This window comes from Ricinus communis, chromosome 10 (assembly GCF_019578655.1).
Source record: "Ricinus communis isolate WT05 ecotype wild-type chromosome 10, ASM1957865v1, whole genome shotgun sequence".
NCBI lineage: Eukaryota > Viridiplantae > Streptophyta > Magnoliopsida > Malpighiales > Euphorbiaceae > Ricinus > Ricinus communis.
Window position 1 is genome coordinate 19,449,909 of NC_063265.1, and position 14,389 is coordinate 19,464,297.

At 27.7% G+C, this 14,389-nt stretch overlaps 1 protein-coding gene across 2 annotated transcripts; it reads left to right on the forward strand.

Moving 5' to 3' along the window:
* Window positions 1–9,505: 9,505 nt before the first annotated feature.
* On the forward strand, window positions 9,506–13,655 carry LOC8260316 (calcium-dependent protein kinase 32). 2 transcript variants are annotated; one of them, XM_002529574.4, is made up of 9 exons: window positions 9,506–10,600; window positions 10,830–10,953; window positions 11,060–11,203; window positions 11,531–11,683; window positions 11,798–11,913; window positions 12,046–12,213; window positions 12,582–12,812; window positions 13,177–13,367; window positions 13,508–13,655. In XM_002529574.4, exons 1-8 carry the CDS (start codon window positions 10,100–10,102, stop codon window positions 13,327–13,329), a joined length of 1,590 nt encoding a protein of 529 aa, XP_002529620.2. In that variant the 5' UTR covers window positions 9,506–10,099; the 3' UTR covers window positions 13,330–13,367; window positions 13,508–13,655. The 2 variants fall into 2 exon arrangements, with proteins under 2 accessions (XP_002529620.2, XP_015581139.2); XM_015725653.3 differs by having other exon boundaries at window positions 13,177–13,655.
* The last annotated feature ends 734 nt before the right edge of the window (window positions 13,656–14,389 follow it).

A 14,389-nucleotide genomic window follows, 5' to 3' on the forward strand; every position in this document is an offset into this window, starting at 1 on the left:
TTCAATCTCTTAATTTTATAAGAAATTAGACTGAATTAGCCGCTTTTGCTAAGTTGGTGAGTGAAATTGGTCAAAAATTTAAAATCTGAGTAAATTAACCTTTAAACCATTATACTCCACACCTCAAATAGGGTCACCATTTTGTTATTGTATTAGGAAAAGATTTAAGAAAATAAAAACAAGAAAAAAAAAAACATATTCATTCTTCATCACCTCTAATTTATGGTTTTACAAAGAATGTCCAAAGTATTGTCTTGAAAAGAAACAACAATTATAAAGGAGGTCATAAGTGCAAAGGAATAAAAAATGGTTTTCTCTTTTTAATTAATTACTGTTTGGTCTTGAGAAATCTTTACTTCCATCCAAAGCAAATTTGTCTTTGGTTTCTTCTTTTACATAATTGATGGAGTTGATTAGAGGTCCTTTCTAGTTTTTTCTTTTTTCCAAGTTAATAAAACCATGGTCATGGAGAACTTATTTTACACCTCTTAAACCATGCAATTAATATTTAAATGTTTATCGACCACTGTTTTTGTATTAATTAAAAATATAAAAAAATTAAGTTTGAATTTCATAAACTATTAATTTCCTAAAATTAACATATATATATATCTTTTGCAAATTGCTGGTCATGCCCTAAGTATATTAATATTATAATATTTTATAGGAAAATAATAATAACAATAAGTAAAATGGAAAAGCTAATATAATGTGGCCGGCTAAGCTTGTCATTTGACTCAGTTCCACAAGATTGAACTTCATTAGTTTAAACAAAAGAACAAAAATGCATCTCAATTGTCTTATTTTATTGTACATTATTCCACCCATTGGTCCGACTAACTTTAAAATATATTTTTCTATTGCACATATACTAGCATTCCCATTTTCTTATACAAATTCAACCATTTATTTCAATACAACTTGACTGCTTCAGTGTTATATCCAACCGTTAAATAAATAATATATATATATTTTAAGTACTTTACATTTAGCTAATAGAAAAATAAAAACCTACTTTAAATTTTATAATCATTCCATATATATTATTAATTCAACTGTTAATAATAAAATTAGATATAGAATTATAAAATCCGATTAAAGTCGAATCACATCAGAGTTCAATTAAAAAGTAAAATAAAACTCTTGATTTATTAAAAATTGTGAATTAATTATTTTCAAGTTAAAATCTCATAAAAGAAAAACTCAGTCTTCATTAAATCCCTAAACTTTTTTCTTCAGTTTGTTTAAATAAATTATTCGTAATGATTTTGAACTTTTGCTTTCTTTTAAAAGGTTTTTTTTTTCTTAATTCTTTTTTTTTTTTATAAATGTGTTTATTGGGTCAATATCCATGGTTTTATAATTTGTTAAAGCCAATGAGTTGATTCTTTTTAATTTATATTTGTTTAAGTTTAGCATATGATAGTATTATATACAGCCAAAGAATTCATGGGGATGATTGTAGTGAAAAAAAGGATAATTAATTGCTTATGTTATGAATTATTCCCTCCACGTGATTCATGTGCATCACATGTTGTATACAAGGAATTAAGGATAATATTATATCAGAAAAGGAAAAACAAAAGGAGAACAAGAGACATAAAAAGGATGGTGTTTGTTGAAACCAACAACTTAAAAATTAAACTGAATTATTCTGAGCTGTTGGTTTTTTTTTTTTTTTCCTTCTTTTTCTGAAAAAAGAAAAAGAAATAGAGTGTGTGACCAAATAAACAATTTGAAATGCTAACATTCTATACTTACATATTATTTTTGAACTGATTACGTTTTATTTTCTTGTTTAATTCTATTTGTATTTTATTTTTATCATGTTAGAATTACTCTTCAATTATTAAGATTAAGATTGAGATTAAGAGTGGTAAGGAAAAATAATAGATGTAATTTTCACCTTTTTTTTTTCTTAAACAGAAAAATAACTGTTTTGAAATTTGATCAAGTAAGGTCTATTTAATAATTAAGATGAGCAGTTAGATTAACCCTAACTCAACACTAATTTGCCATAATTACTCCAGAGACTTTCTATTATAAGTCGGTTTTTTTTACGATTCAACCTGGCAGTTTGATTCTACCGCCGCCTTTCTCCATTCCAATCTCTTCGCTAGAGAAATGACCTCTCGAATGGCTAAAGCTTCTGTATACAGCGTTGACCTGCAACTCCTTGAAACTGAAGAGGCAATCAATAACACTACCAGAATTTTCTTTGCATAATGCAAGCATTCATATCCTTGAGGGGAAAGCTGCATCGCAACTCATCTTCACCTGACCATCTAAGGGGGCTTGCCAAGTTCGCCTGACCTTCACCATGACTAGGTGATGCTTCTCTATTAGTCCCAAACAACTCTATTGTCTCCTAGAATTCTTTCCCCGGCATCATGACTCGTTTTGCGAACATAACAGCGTCCACTAGTTGATAATTGAAGACATTCTCGTACCTTGATTTCCAAATGTACTATCCGATATAGATTCTTACTACTCGTGAAAAGACTTAAACCCTTTCTGAATGAGAATGCAGCGCAATCACTGCAAAACCAAGTTTTATTTATTCTATTATACAAGTTTTTTCAGTCTTTCTTTCTTAGAAGTAATAGAAAAATTATCAATGATGTTGACACAATCAAATTTATTTAAAAATCAATAAATCTATTTTGAAAGGAGCTATTTTAAACGACTATTAATAATTCCTCCATCGACCTGATTAAAGAATATTTAAAATAATTTTTTAATGTACTTATTGAATATAATTATTCGCGTCAAAATATTACTTTTAAATTTTATTAGTAAAAAAGAATTAAGATGAGCAAAAAAAATTTAATAAAGAAAAAAGAGAAAGTCCCACTTGAAATGAAAATTTAAAATCAAATGGTAAAAAAAACTATCATGCTAATGCAAATCAGGAAAATAATATCTCATTGTATTTTGACAAAAGTGTGTATAAATATATGAAATATTAGAATGTTAGGCCACATTTACATTTTATAAAATAAAGAACAGAAGCTTTATTAATGTTGGGGGTATTTTGGAAAATTGGCCTTCTAGAAGCACACATCATCTTAATTCTCAAGAAACTGAATTAAAAAGCACATCGCCACCGCCAAGGCAAAGGGCAATTCCACTTCCATGGTTCACGGACCGTTTGGACTTCTTCTTTTTTCTTTTTTTTCTTGTTTTTTCTTTTTTTTTTTTTTTATCTAAGACTTGAATACGTTATTTTCACATTTTTTAGTTTTAGACCTAAAAAAATATTTCAAAAGGATTGAACAACTCAAATTCTTAATATATATAAATTTCTGAAATATAATTTTTTTTAATTATATTTAATTTTTTATATATAAATTTATTTGACACATATATTTATTTTTGATATATAGAGTTTAAATTTATGTATAATCTTATAGCATTTTTATTAATTAATTGGTTAATAAGTTATATCATAAGTAAACTTTGGCTCTAATCCTAAAACATAGTATATTAAATGTATTTTAATACTATAGTAACTAATAAATAATTTCTTAAATCAAAATAATAATACTAATTCTCTTCTAAAAACTAACATATTAATTATATTTTAATATTATATTAACTAATAAATTAATTTTTTAATTAAATAATGATATCTTAAGTTATATTTTTAATATTATATTTAATAATAAGATTAATTTAAAATATATAATAAATCTTTAATTATAAAAATAATAATATTAATTATATTTATAGTATTAATTTATATAAATTAAGATTAATTAATAAATATTTTTATTTTTATATTATTGCACTAATAAAAATTAAAATTTTAAAAAAATTAAAAAATATATTTAAAAATAGTTAATTTACTATTATTTTAAAAATATTATAAATTAATATTAAACATTAAAAAAATTATCAAATTGTAGCTATGAACTTAATTTTATAATCGAAATAATAATAAAGTCGTATAATATACGTGTAAACAATTAATTTATTTAAATTTGTTATATCCTGGATCAAAGTTGGACGTCCATAGATGTCTAATGATGCTGTTAAAGGGGTTTATGCTAATAAACTAAATTTATATTATTAAAAAAATAATATTATCAAATGATTTATATTAATAAATTGATTTTTATTAATCTTAATAATATATCATATAAAAGATGATATGATATAATAATCTGTTTATAAAATTTCTAATTGATTTCTAATTTATTAATAGATTAAATACATCTTGTGAGCTGATGTAATAACTTTTTTTATATATAATATTAATTTTTTTATGTATTTTCTCTCTCTATTAAAAAAAAAAAAAAAGCTACACACTCTTTATTATTAGTTTTATTTTGACGAATTTTTAAATAGTAGAATAACGATTTGGTTTATTGTTAAATTTTTTAAAGCAAAATCTGCAGTTGTGCTTGTGCATATCAATAAAGGCTCAATAATAGATTATGACTTTTATATGCATTAGACTAGAAGAGATATAATTTAAACCATATCATTAATTTTTAAAATTACAAATTTATCTTAAATTCAATAATAATAATAACAATAATCTAATTATAATTTATTTTCTCTTACAATATAAAATCTGCAGAGTCAAATTGGATATATTTAACTTATCTTCAATTAATGAGTTGAGTTTAAGTCAAATTAATTTATCATATAAAATAAATAAATAAAAATGATGTAGATATAAAAAGATATCATGTGATTTCACTTAATAGGATTTGTGGTTTATTTTGTGATTTTTCTTTTATAATATTTACATATGATACATTTTATTCGTTTGTCTTTTACATTTCTCAATCAATTTATAGAATCGGTATTTATGATCCGGTATAATATAACATGAAATATCAATAATACATATTTTTATAATAATATTATATAGTTATATGCTTCAAAAAGTTCATAAACATTTCTAAAATTTAGTTAAAAAAATTATATTTTAATTTAATTATAAATTATAAAAACATATGTTGTTATCATTTATTTCAAGTCCAAAACAATTAGTTAACCGTCAAATCACTTGACAATAGTTATTGTATTAAAATCAAATTTAATTTTAGAAATACTTTATCAAGTATTTAGGCTAAAGTTAAAAAAATTACCTTTTGATTTAGCGCTTTTACACATGAGGAACAAAAGTATTTTTTTGTATCAAAGGATTAGTATTTATTTTATCTTTTTATCATATTATTTATAAAAGTATAATTTAGTGATGGTTCAAATTAAATACAAGTAAAATTATATAAAAAATAGGTTTAATTATAAATTAAATTTCAAAATTTACACTTTTTAACAATTTTTCTCAAAATTTAAAAAAAAAATCTCATTCTTTTCATTTATTTTTAGAAATACTTTCCGATGACAATTTTTAAAGTTTTACAGTAAAAAAAATGATGTAGGAAGTCGATTGTGCTTACTAAAAGAATAATAATTATGAATCAACAAAAATAGTTTATTCTAAAATTGATAATGTAACCATTAAAAATTCAATTTATGTGTATATTTTCACATATTTTACATCTAAATGTAATAAACTTTTTATTAACTCACTAATTTTTATGTTAGTAAACAGAATTGACTTGCCACATCATTTTTCTCATTGTAAAATTTCAAAAATTGTTACCTAAAAGTGTTTTCGAAAATAAATTAAAAATATAGGTATTTATTTTTAAAATTTTGAAATAATTTAAAAAGTGTAACTTTGAGAAGTTAATTAGTAATTAGATCTAAAAGATAATAAAACATAAACATATACCTAAAAAAAACTAAAAAATAGAATACATGATACTCATTTGATATAAAAAATATATTCGTTCCTCAAGTGAAAAAGTATCAATCTATAGTATAATTTTTTAAATTTTACCCAAGTATTTATCATAATAATTTAATTTAGCACTAAAATATTAAAAAAGTAATACAAAAGGCAAATAAAATATCATAGAATACAAGATTATAAAAATATGAAACTACATTAGAGTTAATAGACGAAATTAGTATATTTGATAGTAACTTGTTAACGGAGTAAACCATAAGATAATTTTTCATCTCAAAATAAATCAGAGACTCATTTTTATAAATGAACCACAAGAAAAATTCTTATACATAATGAATTCAACTCTAGCTCGGACGATACTGTTATAATAGCTGGTTTAGAGTCTGTTCCACTATGAACCTGACATTCTTTTCCACAGTAATAAATGTATATATTCCAAAATGTGTTTCTCTCAGGCCAGGTCTAGCTTGAGTCTTGAACACAAGGAATGAATTAGTGGGATTTCACATTCTCCATGTTTGATTGGACTACAGAGAAGCTTATGGGGGTGATAATGAAGAAGGTGACTATTTTTTTTCACTCAAAGGATATGCAGAATGTAGCTGCTGCTGCTGCTGATGATAATGGCATTGTTGACTCTTGAATGACATGAATCATGCCCATTTCAGGATGATATTAATAATTCTTCATAGAAATTTAGGAACATAAAGAGATATGTACAAATTATCCCTTTAATAAGTACTTTGGCTTCTGGTCAAAATAAAATATATTACATGATTCTAATTTGATTTTACTTTTTATTTAATCAATTTGTAGGATTGTAAAATCTATGTTCTTTAATTCCCAATTCCCCCAAAAAGCTTTCAAATAAGATCCTATGTTTTGTAAGAGGAGGCATGGACAAATTGATTTGCCAAGCAATAGTGCAGTCTTCAAGATTTTTATGTTACAATTTCATCAATTGGGTCTAATTAATTCAAATTCAGATGTATCTTTCCATCAGTGGAACATGCTATCCTTGCAACTGCTATGCCAGGAAAAAATAGTTTGCAAATTGAACATGAATAAATAAATAAAAAGCAAAAGAGTGAATTAAAAGTTAAAAGAGAAAAAAAAATTCTTCTCAAATCATCATTAATAGTAAAAAGGAAAAAACAAAAAGAAATAGAGCAATTCCGTTCAAATATATTAATGTGTCAAACTTGATACTCGCAAGTGTACGAACCGAATGATAGTACGGAAAAATTCATCACAGTATCGATCTCACCATAAACTATAGAGCATATACTATAAAGATCAATTGTCATACAAAAATACTAAAAATAATTTAAACACTCTAAGCCAATGTTTTGAAAATAATTTAAAGTTTATAAAAAAATTAAATAAACGAAAAAAGTAAATATATAAATGGAATGATTAATGTAAACTATATGATAAAACAGTATTTAGTCTAGCCAATATTTAGTAATCCTCTTATTTTCTCTTAAGCCTAAATTTAATAAATGAGATAGTGATGTGTCTTTCCCCTAAGTCATTCATACTAATAATGTAATCTAAATTTTTTATATCAACATAGATTAAAGTAAAGATGGTGCCTCTAATATATTTAATCTAAATACTTTTATAATAATATATTATTAAATTGATATGATGTTCAACTAACAATAATAGATGAAACTAATAGAGTTATGAAGGTAAATAAATCATTCATTAAACTCATAATAAATAAAGTTCATATATAAATAAAAAACTAAACTAAACACTTACGAAAATTAGCCTAATATATTTAATCCAACAGTTATTGTAATTAAATAGAAAGACATAAAAATCATATAAAATGTAAAGACTCTTTCAAAATTCAGAGTTTCTTTAAGGTATGAAGATGATTGATCCTCACTCTCTACTTCTTGAAAAGCTTCTTAGATCTCCCAAAAGAGTAATGCAAAACTAACTAAAGTGTTCGTAGAATGAACCGTAGAGAATTTGGAGAGAGAATAATAATAGACAGATACAGACTCCCCTCCTTTTATTTAACTAGTCTTCACTACTTGCAGATATTTCTTTTGCAGAATCTTTCTTTAAGCACAATACCTGTATAGTTATCATTTTAACTATCCTAAATAAAATAAACAATTTAAAAAGTAGTTATCTATAATTAAATAACAACTAATTAATTTCTTCTTGTGGACTTTATATTTTTCGGCTAGGCCTATGAAATAAATAGTCCATGCGTTTTTATTCTGAGTCTCAACAGCGACGGCTTAATTTGAGCTCATTTATGAATATTTAGCTCATATTTTTTCTCTTTGGCTATCAACACTTGAAATTAACAATAAAGCTAAAGTGAGGTAATAAGTACATATTTCCACATATTATGTATATAAAATATATCAATAAATCACTAAATTACCTTTTATATATATATATATATATATATATATATATATATATATATATATATATATATAATATGAACTTATCATATATCATAATCATAATATATATAAAAATATTAATAAAAAATAAATTTATTAATAAAATATTACTAATTTAATTAATTTAGTTTATAATATATAATATAATTTTAGAAATCTAACTCTGTTTAAATTACAATGATCTTAACTTAAAAAGTAGTATTTTAATTATATTTTTAATTAATAAATTAGTTATTTATAAAATTATATATTATTAAATTTAAAAATATATATTATTTTATTTTTAAGTGAATAGCTAGTTTTAAAAAAACCAGTTTAAGTAAATAGGGACATGTGGCCATAGTATACTATTTTTTTGGCAATAGAATCCTTTTTCTTAAAATCATTTTCAATAAAGAAAAGAAAATCTTTACACAAATAACTAATTAGATTGGAGTCGATAATTATTGGATATTTTGGATTTAATTTGTTATTTTTTTGGTATAATGACAGCAAATAGAACTACATATATTTTATCTATTTTACAATTAAGTCTTAAATATTTAATATTTTTTAAATCTTAAAACTTTTAATATTGACTCATTAGTCTTAAAGTGTCACTCTAATAAAGTTTGCTGATGTGGACAAATCTTCTTACAAGTTTGTCCATGTAAGCACTGCATGATGAACAACTCAGCATACTTTTTCCATCCCACCTATCAATTTATCTTGATTTTTCTATATTACTGTTGTTTTTTGATTATATAATTATTATTTATCTTATTTATAATTTCAGTTTTTGTATACAATTTATATAATTATCTAATAAAAAAAAGTTGAATAGTGACGCATAAAAAATATATTGATTTTGCTACCACATGATGCTTAAATAGATAAAGGTTAGATGAAATTAATTTATTTACAAAATTTTGGGATTTGATTGTAAAAAAGAAAAACATTGAGGACTTAATTAGAAGAAGTTGAAACTTATATGACTGTTGGTGTTCCTGTTCTATAAATATATAAATAATACACTCTGAATTGGAAAAGAAAATCAAATGGGAAAGCATGAAATCTTATCTAAAAAATAAGGGAAATTAGAGAATTATTTTGTCAACATTTCACATTCAAGATTCATTATTCAGGTAAAAAGAGAAAAAAAGAAACCCTGAAGTTTGTTTTGGATAATTTGGGAAAATAACAGACTAAAACTCCACACTTTCCCTTACTCTTCCAACAAAAAAGGGGAACTAAAATAGATGAATTAATTAACTAATTAAAAATAAATAAAATAAGAAAGAAGAAAAAAATTGTGAAAAGAAAGGAAAGGAGTTAGGAGGGAAGTCTCTGGGAAAGAGGTTTGACCTCTCTTTCTCTCTCTCTCTCTCTCTCTCTCCCTTGTTTTTTAACCAATCCAACCCTTTGAATGTTGGATTGAATTTGCCTTGTAAATTCCTCTTCTCATCCTTATTCTTATTAATCAATGACCCTCCTTCCCTTCTCTTTCCCATAAATCTCACCACTCTAATCTTTACATGCCATCTTTGAATTTTTCTCTCTTGATCTAAGTTTCTTTGAAAATATCAGCTGCTTTCTTGAAAAGTCAAAATTTTCTTCATCATCTTTCATTTAAAGCTTTGCTTTAGTTTTGGCATGTGATCTTGAGAAATTGTGTACCCAATTCTAATATTTGATTGTTCATAGCAAGATCCTGGATCTTGGAGATCTTTCTATCCCAATTGCAAATAGCATTTCCTATTTTGCTTAAAAGCTTCAGATATTAACTTTAAAAAAAAAAAATCAATCTTTCTCTTCAAATTTCCAAATACCCAATTCACCAGCAGCCATAATTATCCAAACAGACAAACAAAATTTCATTTTTGTTTATTTATTTTTTTTAGCTTCCTGATTCATGGGTAATTGTTGTGCTACTCCACCATCAGACCCTCATGAGAACAAGAAGTACAAGAAGAAACCAAACCCATTTTCCATCGATTATGGCCTTAACAATGGTGTCAGCCACAGGCTTACTGTTCTGAAAGACCCAACAGGAAGAGAAATTGAGCAAAGGTATGAGCTTGGTGGAGAGCTAGGCAGGGGTGAATTTGGAGTCACATATTTATGTACAGATAAAGAGAGTGGTGAAAAGTTTGCTTGCAAATCAATCTCTAAGAAGAAGCTAAGGACAGCAGTAGATATTGAGGATGTTAGGAGAGAAGTGCAGATCATGAAACATTTACCTAAGCATCCTAATATTGTGAGTTTGAAAGACACATATGAAGATGATGATGCAGTGCATTTGGTTATGGAGTTGTGCGAGGGTGGAGAGTTGTTTGATAGGATTGTGTCTAGAGGTCATTACACTGAAAGAGCTGCCGCTGCGGTTACAAAGACTATTGTCGAGGTTGTTCAGGTAAGAGAGAACTTATGTGCTTTAATTTTCTAGTCGGATCTTTTATTTCTTATAGTTCTTTTTTATCTGGATATTGGTCAAACATAGAGAACAATTGAAGCTTCTTCTTTTCTGTAGTGAAAAAGTACAGGATTTTGGCTCTTTCCTGGATCTAGGATGAATCTACAAAGTCATAAAACTCTAGTCACTTTGGAAGTGATTTAAGTTCAATATGTTTGTTGTTTTGCAGATGTGCCACAAGCACGGCGTGATGCATAGGGATCTGAAACCTGAGAACTTTTTGTTTGCAAACAAGAAGGAGAGTGCAGCTTTGAAGGCAATTGATTTTGGGTTGTCTGTGTTTTTCAAGCCTGGTAATTGCCCCATGATTGCCTATTATATTCTTTATTTATGTTTTAGTCTTAATTTATGACTGTTCTCCTTCCATGTACACATACCAAATCTGATTATTGTCTACAGGTGAAAGATTCAATGAGATAGTAGGAAGTCCATACTACATGGCTCCTGAGGTGCTAAAGAGGAATTATGGTCCTGAAGTAGACGTCTGGAGTGCCGGCGTCATACTTTACATCTTACTTTGTGGTGTCCCTCCCTTTTGGGCAGGTTGGTATTTGTGTTTTGTTTAATATTGTTTGAGCTAGTTACATATAGGAAAAGTTCATGTGTAAATTCTAGTGCATTTGCAGTCATACAGGAGATGCCATCTACATCTTGATGACTTCACAACAATTTATGCAAGTTGTTTCTCTATTGGTTTTTCTCCTGGTTCTTTTCTGAGTGATATATAAATGGCCAAGAGGCTAGCACCTTGGTTGTTGACAATGAATCCATAACAAACAATATAAATAAACTTAGCTAAACTACTGTATTTTTACGTTTTCTTTTTCTTTCTTCAAAAATTTATTGCATCTCTCCTTTCTTCCTATGCAGAAACTGAACAGGGAGTTGCACAAGCAATCATTAGGTCTGTTGTAGATTTTAAGAGGGATCCTTGGCCTAAGGTTTCTGATAATGCAAAAGACCTTGTGAAAAAGATGCTTGATCCTGATCCAAAGCGTCGGCTTACAGCTCAGCAAGTGCTAGGTAATGTTAGGTTCCAATGAAATGGCCATCTCATGTTTAAGAAAATTATATTCCTTATACTGACTATGCTTGAAAATTCCTAAATTTTAATAGTTGCTTGCTCTTTGAATGCAGACCACCCTTGGTTGCAAAATGCAAAGAAGGCTCCTAATGTTTCTTTAGGTGAAACGGTGAAAGCAAGGCTCAAGCAATTCTCTGTAATGAACAAGCTCAAGAAAAGAGCTCTTAGGGTAATGTCTCTGATCCTGGTTTCTAAGTAATGATAAATTTATTTGGCCTTTTAGCTTGGTATTTGGTTCAGTCATAGTCCTATTTTATATGGTCATTTTTTATTGTTATTCTTAAATTTTAAGAAAATACAGGTAATAGCTGAGCATTTGTCAGTAGAGGAAGTTGCTGGCATAAAGGAGGGCTTCCGGTTGATGGATACTAGCAATAAGGGCAAGATTAATCTTGATGAGCTAAGAATTGGGTTGCAGAAACTGGGTCATCAGATTACTGATACTGATGTTCAAATGCTAATGGAAGCTGTAAGTGCTGAATACTATCTTCAAATTTAAAAGCTTTTGATCTTGGTTGGGCTGCCAATCTTAGAACTAGAGACTCCTTAACTTGTTTGCCTCGTGTTCATTGTCTCAGTTAGTTCAGAATGAATATTTCCCTACAGTTCTTTCTTTACCTGATGTGGAGTCTTTTAAACAGCTTGGAGGTGTATTCGACTGAATGAAATTTAGACACAAATCATATCCATGGTTAATATACCATTTATTACCCAAATAGGAGCAGGGAACTCTACATTTGCAGATACTTTTGAAACAATAAATAACTTAAAATGTCAATAAACAATCAAGTGTTTATGCCATGACCTTAATCTTTTCTTCTAAATTATCTTTTACAGGGTGATGTAGATCGAGATGGCCATCTGGACTATGGGGAGTTTGTTACCATTTCTGTTCACCTAAGAAAGATGGGCAATGATGAACACCTTCGCAAAGCCTTCGAATACTTTGATAAAAACCAAAGTGGCCATATTGAAATTGAGGAGCTAAGAAATGCCTTGGCTGATGAACTGGATGAAAACAGTGAAGAGATTATTAGCGCCATTATTCATGATGTAGACACAGATAAGGTCAGTTTAGTCCTATTTTCTTGTCAACAAATCTGTTTCTGATTTTAAAAGCAGCATATGCATTTCCATGTTTGTCTGTAATGGCATGATATGCTTTACAGAGTCTGGAAGAGTTTATTCTGGAACAATTTATTTCTTCCCTTAAAGTTTTTCTGCTCATCGAGAGTTAAAATCATAGCCTCGAGTGTGCCCTCATTTATGTGTGCTTTCACCCTCTTGCATGAATGACGGGGGACATGGAGGCTCATTTACTATTTTATGGAGCCCTGTCAATCTCATATTTCTTTGTACTTGACAAACACAGTTCATTCCTCCTTTTATGCTTGAAATCCCCCCTGAATCAATTTGGTCTGTTAACATACAGGATGGAAGAATAAGCTATGACGAGTTTGCTACGATGATGAAAGCTGGTACAGATTGGAGAAAAGCATCAAGGCAGTATTCACGAGAGCGGTTCAATAATCTGAGTCTCAAACTAATGAAGGATGGATCTTTACAGATGAACGAGGGTAGATGACTCAACAAGAGAAATGACAACTTAAAAGAAAACTAAAAGTACACTTCTAGTATTTTTTTTCTTTCACATTTTTTCACAGATTTCTTTTAATTCCTTTTCAATATTTGGTTTTTCGGTAACTAGGGTTTGGGCTCCTGGTTGTTGATTGTTCTTTTTCTTTTTTCATGAATTTGCGAAGTTCCTTGTGTTGGTTGCGAGAGTGGTGGAACAACACTATTGGATAAAGGTTGAAACGGCTGTTATTTGTGCTTGTAAATATTGTTAAAATGTTATTAATTCCATCAAAGTAAATCACCTGGCTATTTGTTAGGTGTGCCTTACATGAACATCGACTATTATCTGGATGTCAATTGAGATTTCTTTAGCAGACAAACTTGTGTTCCTCTTTCTTATTTATAATTTCCATTTTCAATATTAAATTAGCAAGTGCATATTTACATACATGCTAAAATCTTCAAACCAAACTAAATTTAAGATGTGGCAGAGATTAGAGGATAAATTAAATCAGCAGAAGGCTCAATCTTTAAAACTTTGAATGGTATTTACTGTTATGAGTATCAGCAACATTCGACTAACATCTTATGCTAATTCTGAACACATTATAGCAGGTTAAAATATAACTTACACTTGCAGCTAGATCCTAAGCCATGAGACCCAGCTTCAGGAATGCCTGAAGAAAGATTTTTTAAAAGAAAAATGGAACTTTTGTCAGGAAACAAATGCTTAATCAGGAAACAAAGTACTAAAAATGAACCTAGATAATAATAACATATTGTTAACAATTGCAAATGGCAAAATGTGTATAAAAGTTTTCTGTGGTGTATTCAAATGGGTTGGAGATTTATTATGTCTTGAATAAGTTCACAGCATTTGGTTATTAAATCTTGTAACAGAATTGCCAACTCAATTCCCAACAGAAAAAAGCAGTGAGTTAAAAAGGGACTGTTGGGGGTGGCTCTGTGGCCTGTGGGTGCCACTGACTTGTTTGTATGGTAGTTGCAGAGTTGACAGCAAAAAGAATATTAGGAACCAATCACATGAAGATGATTGAGCCATTTAA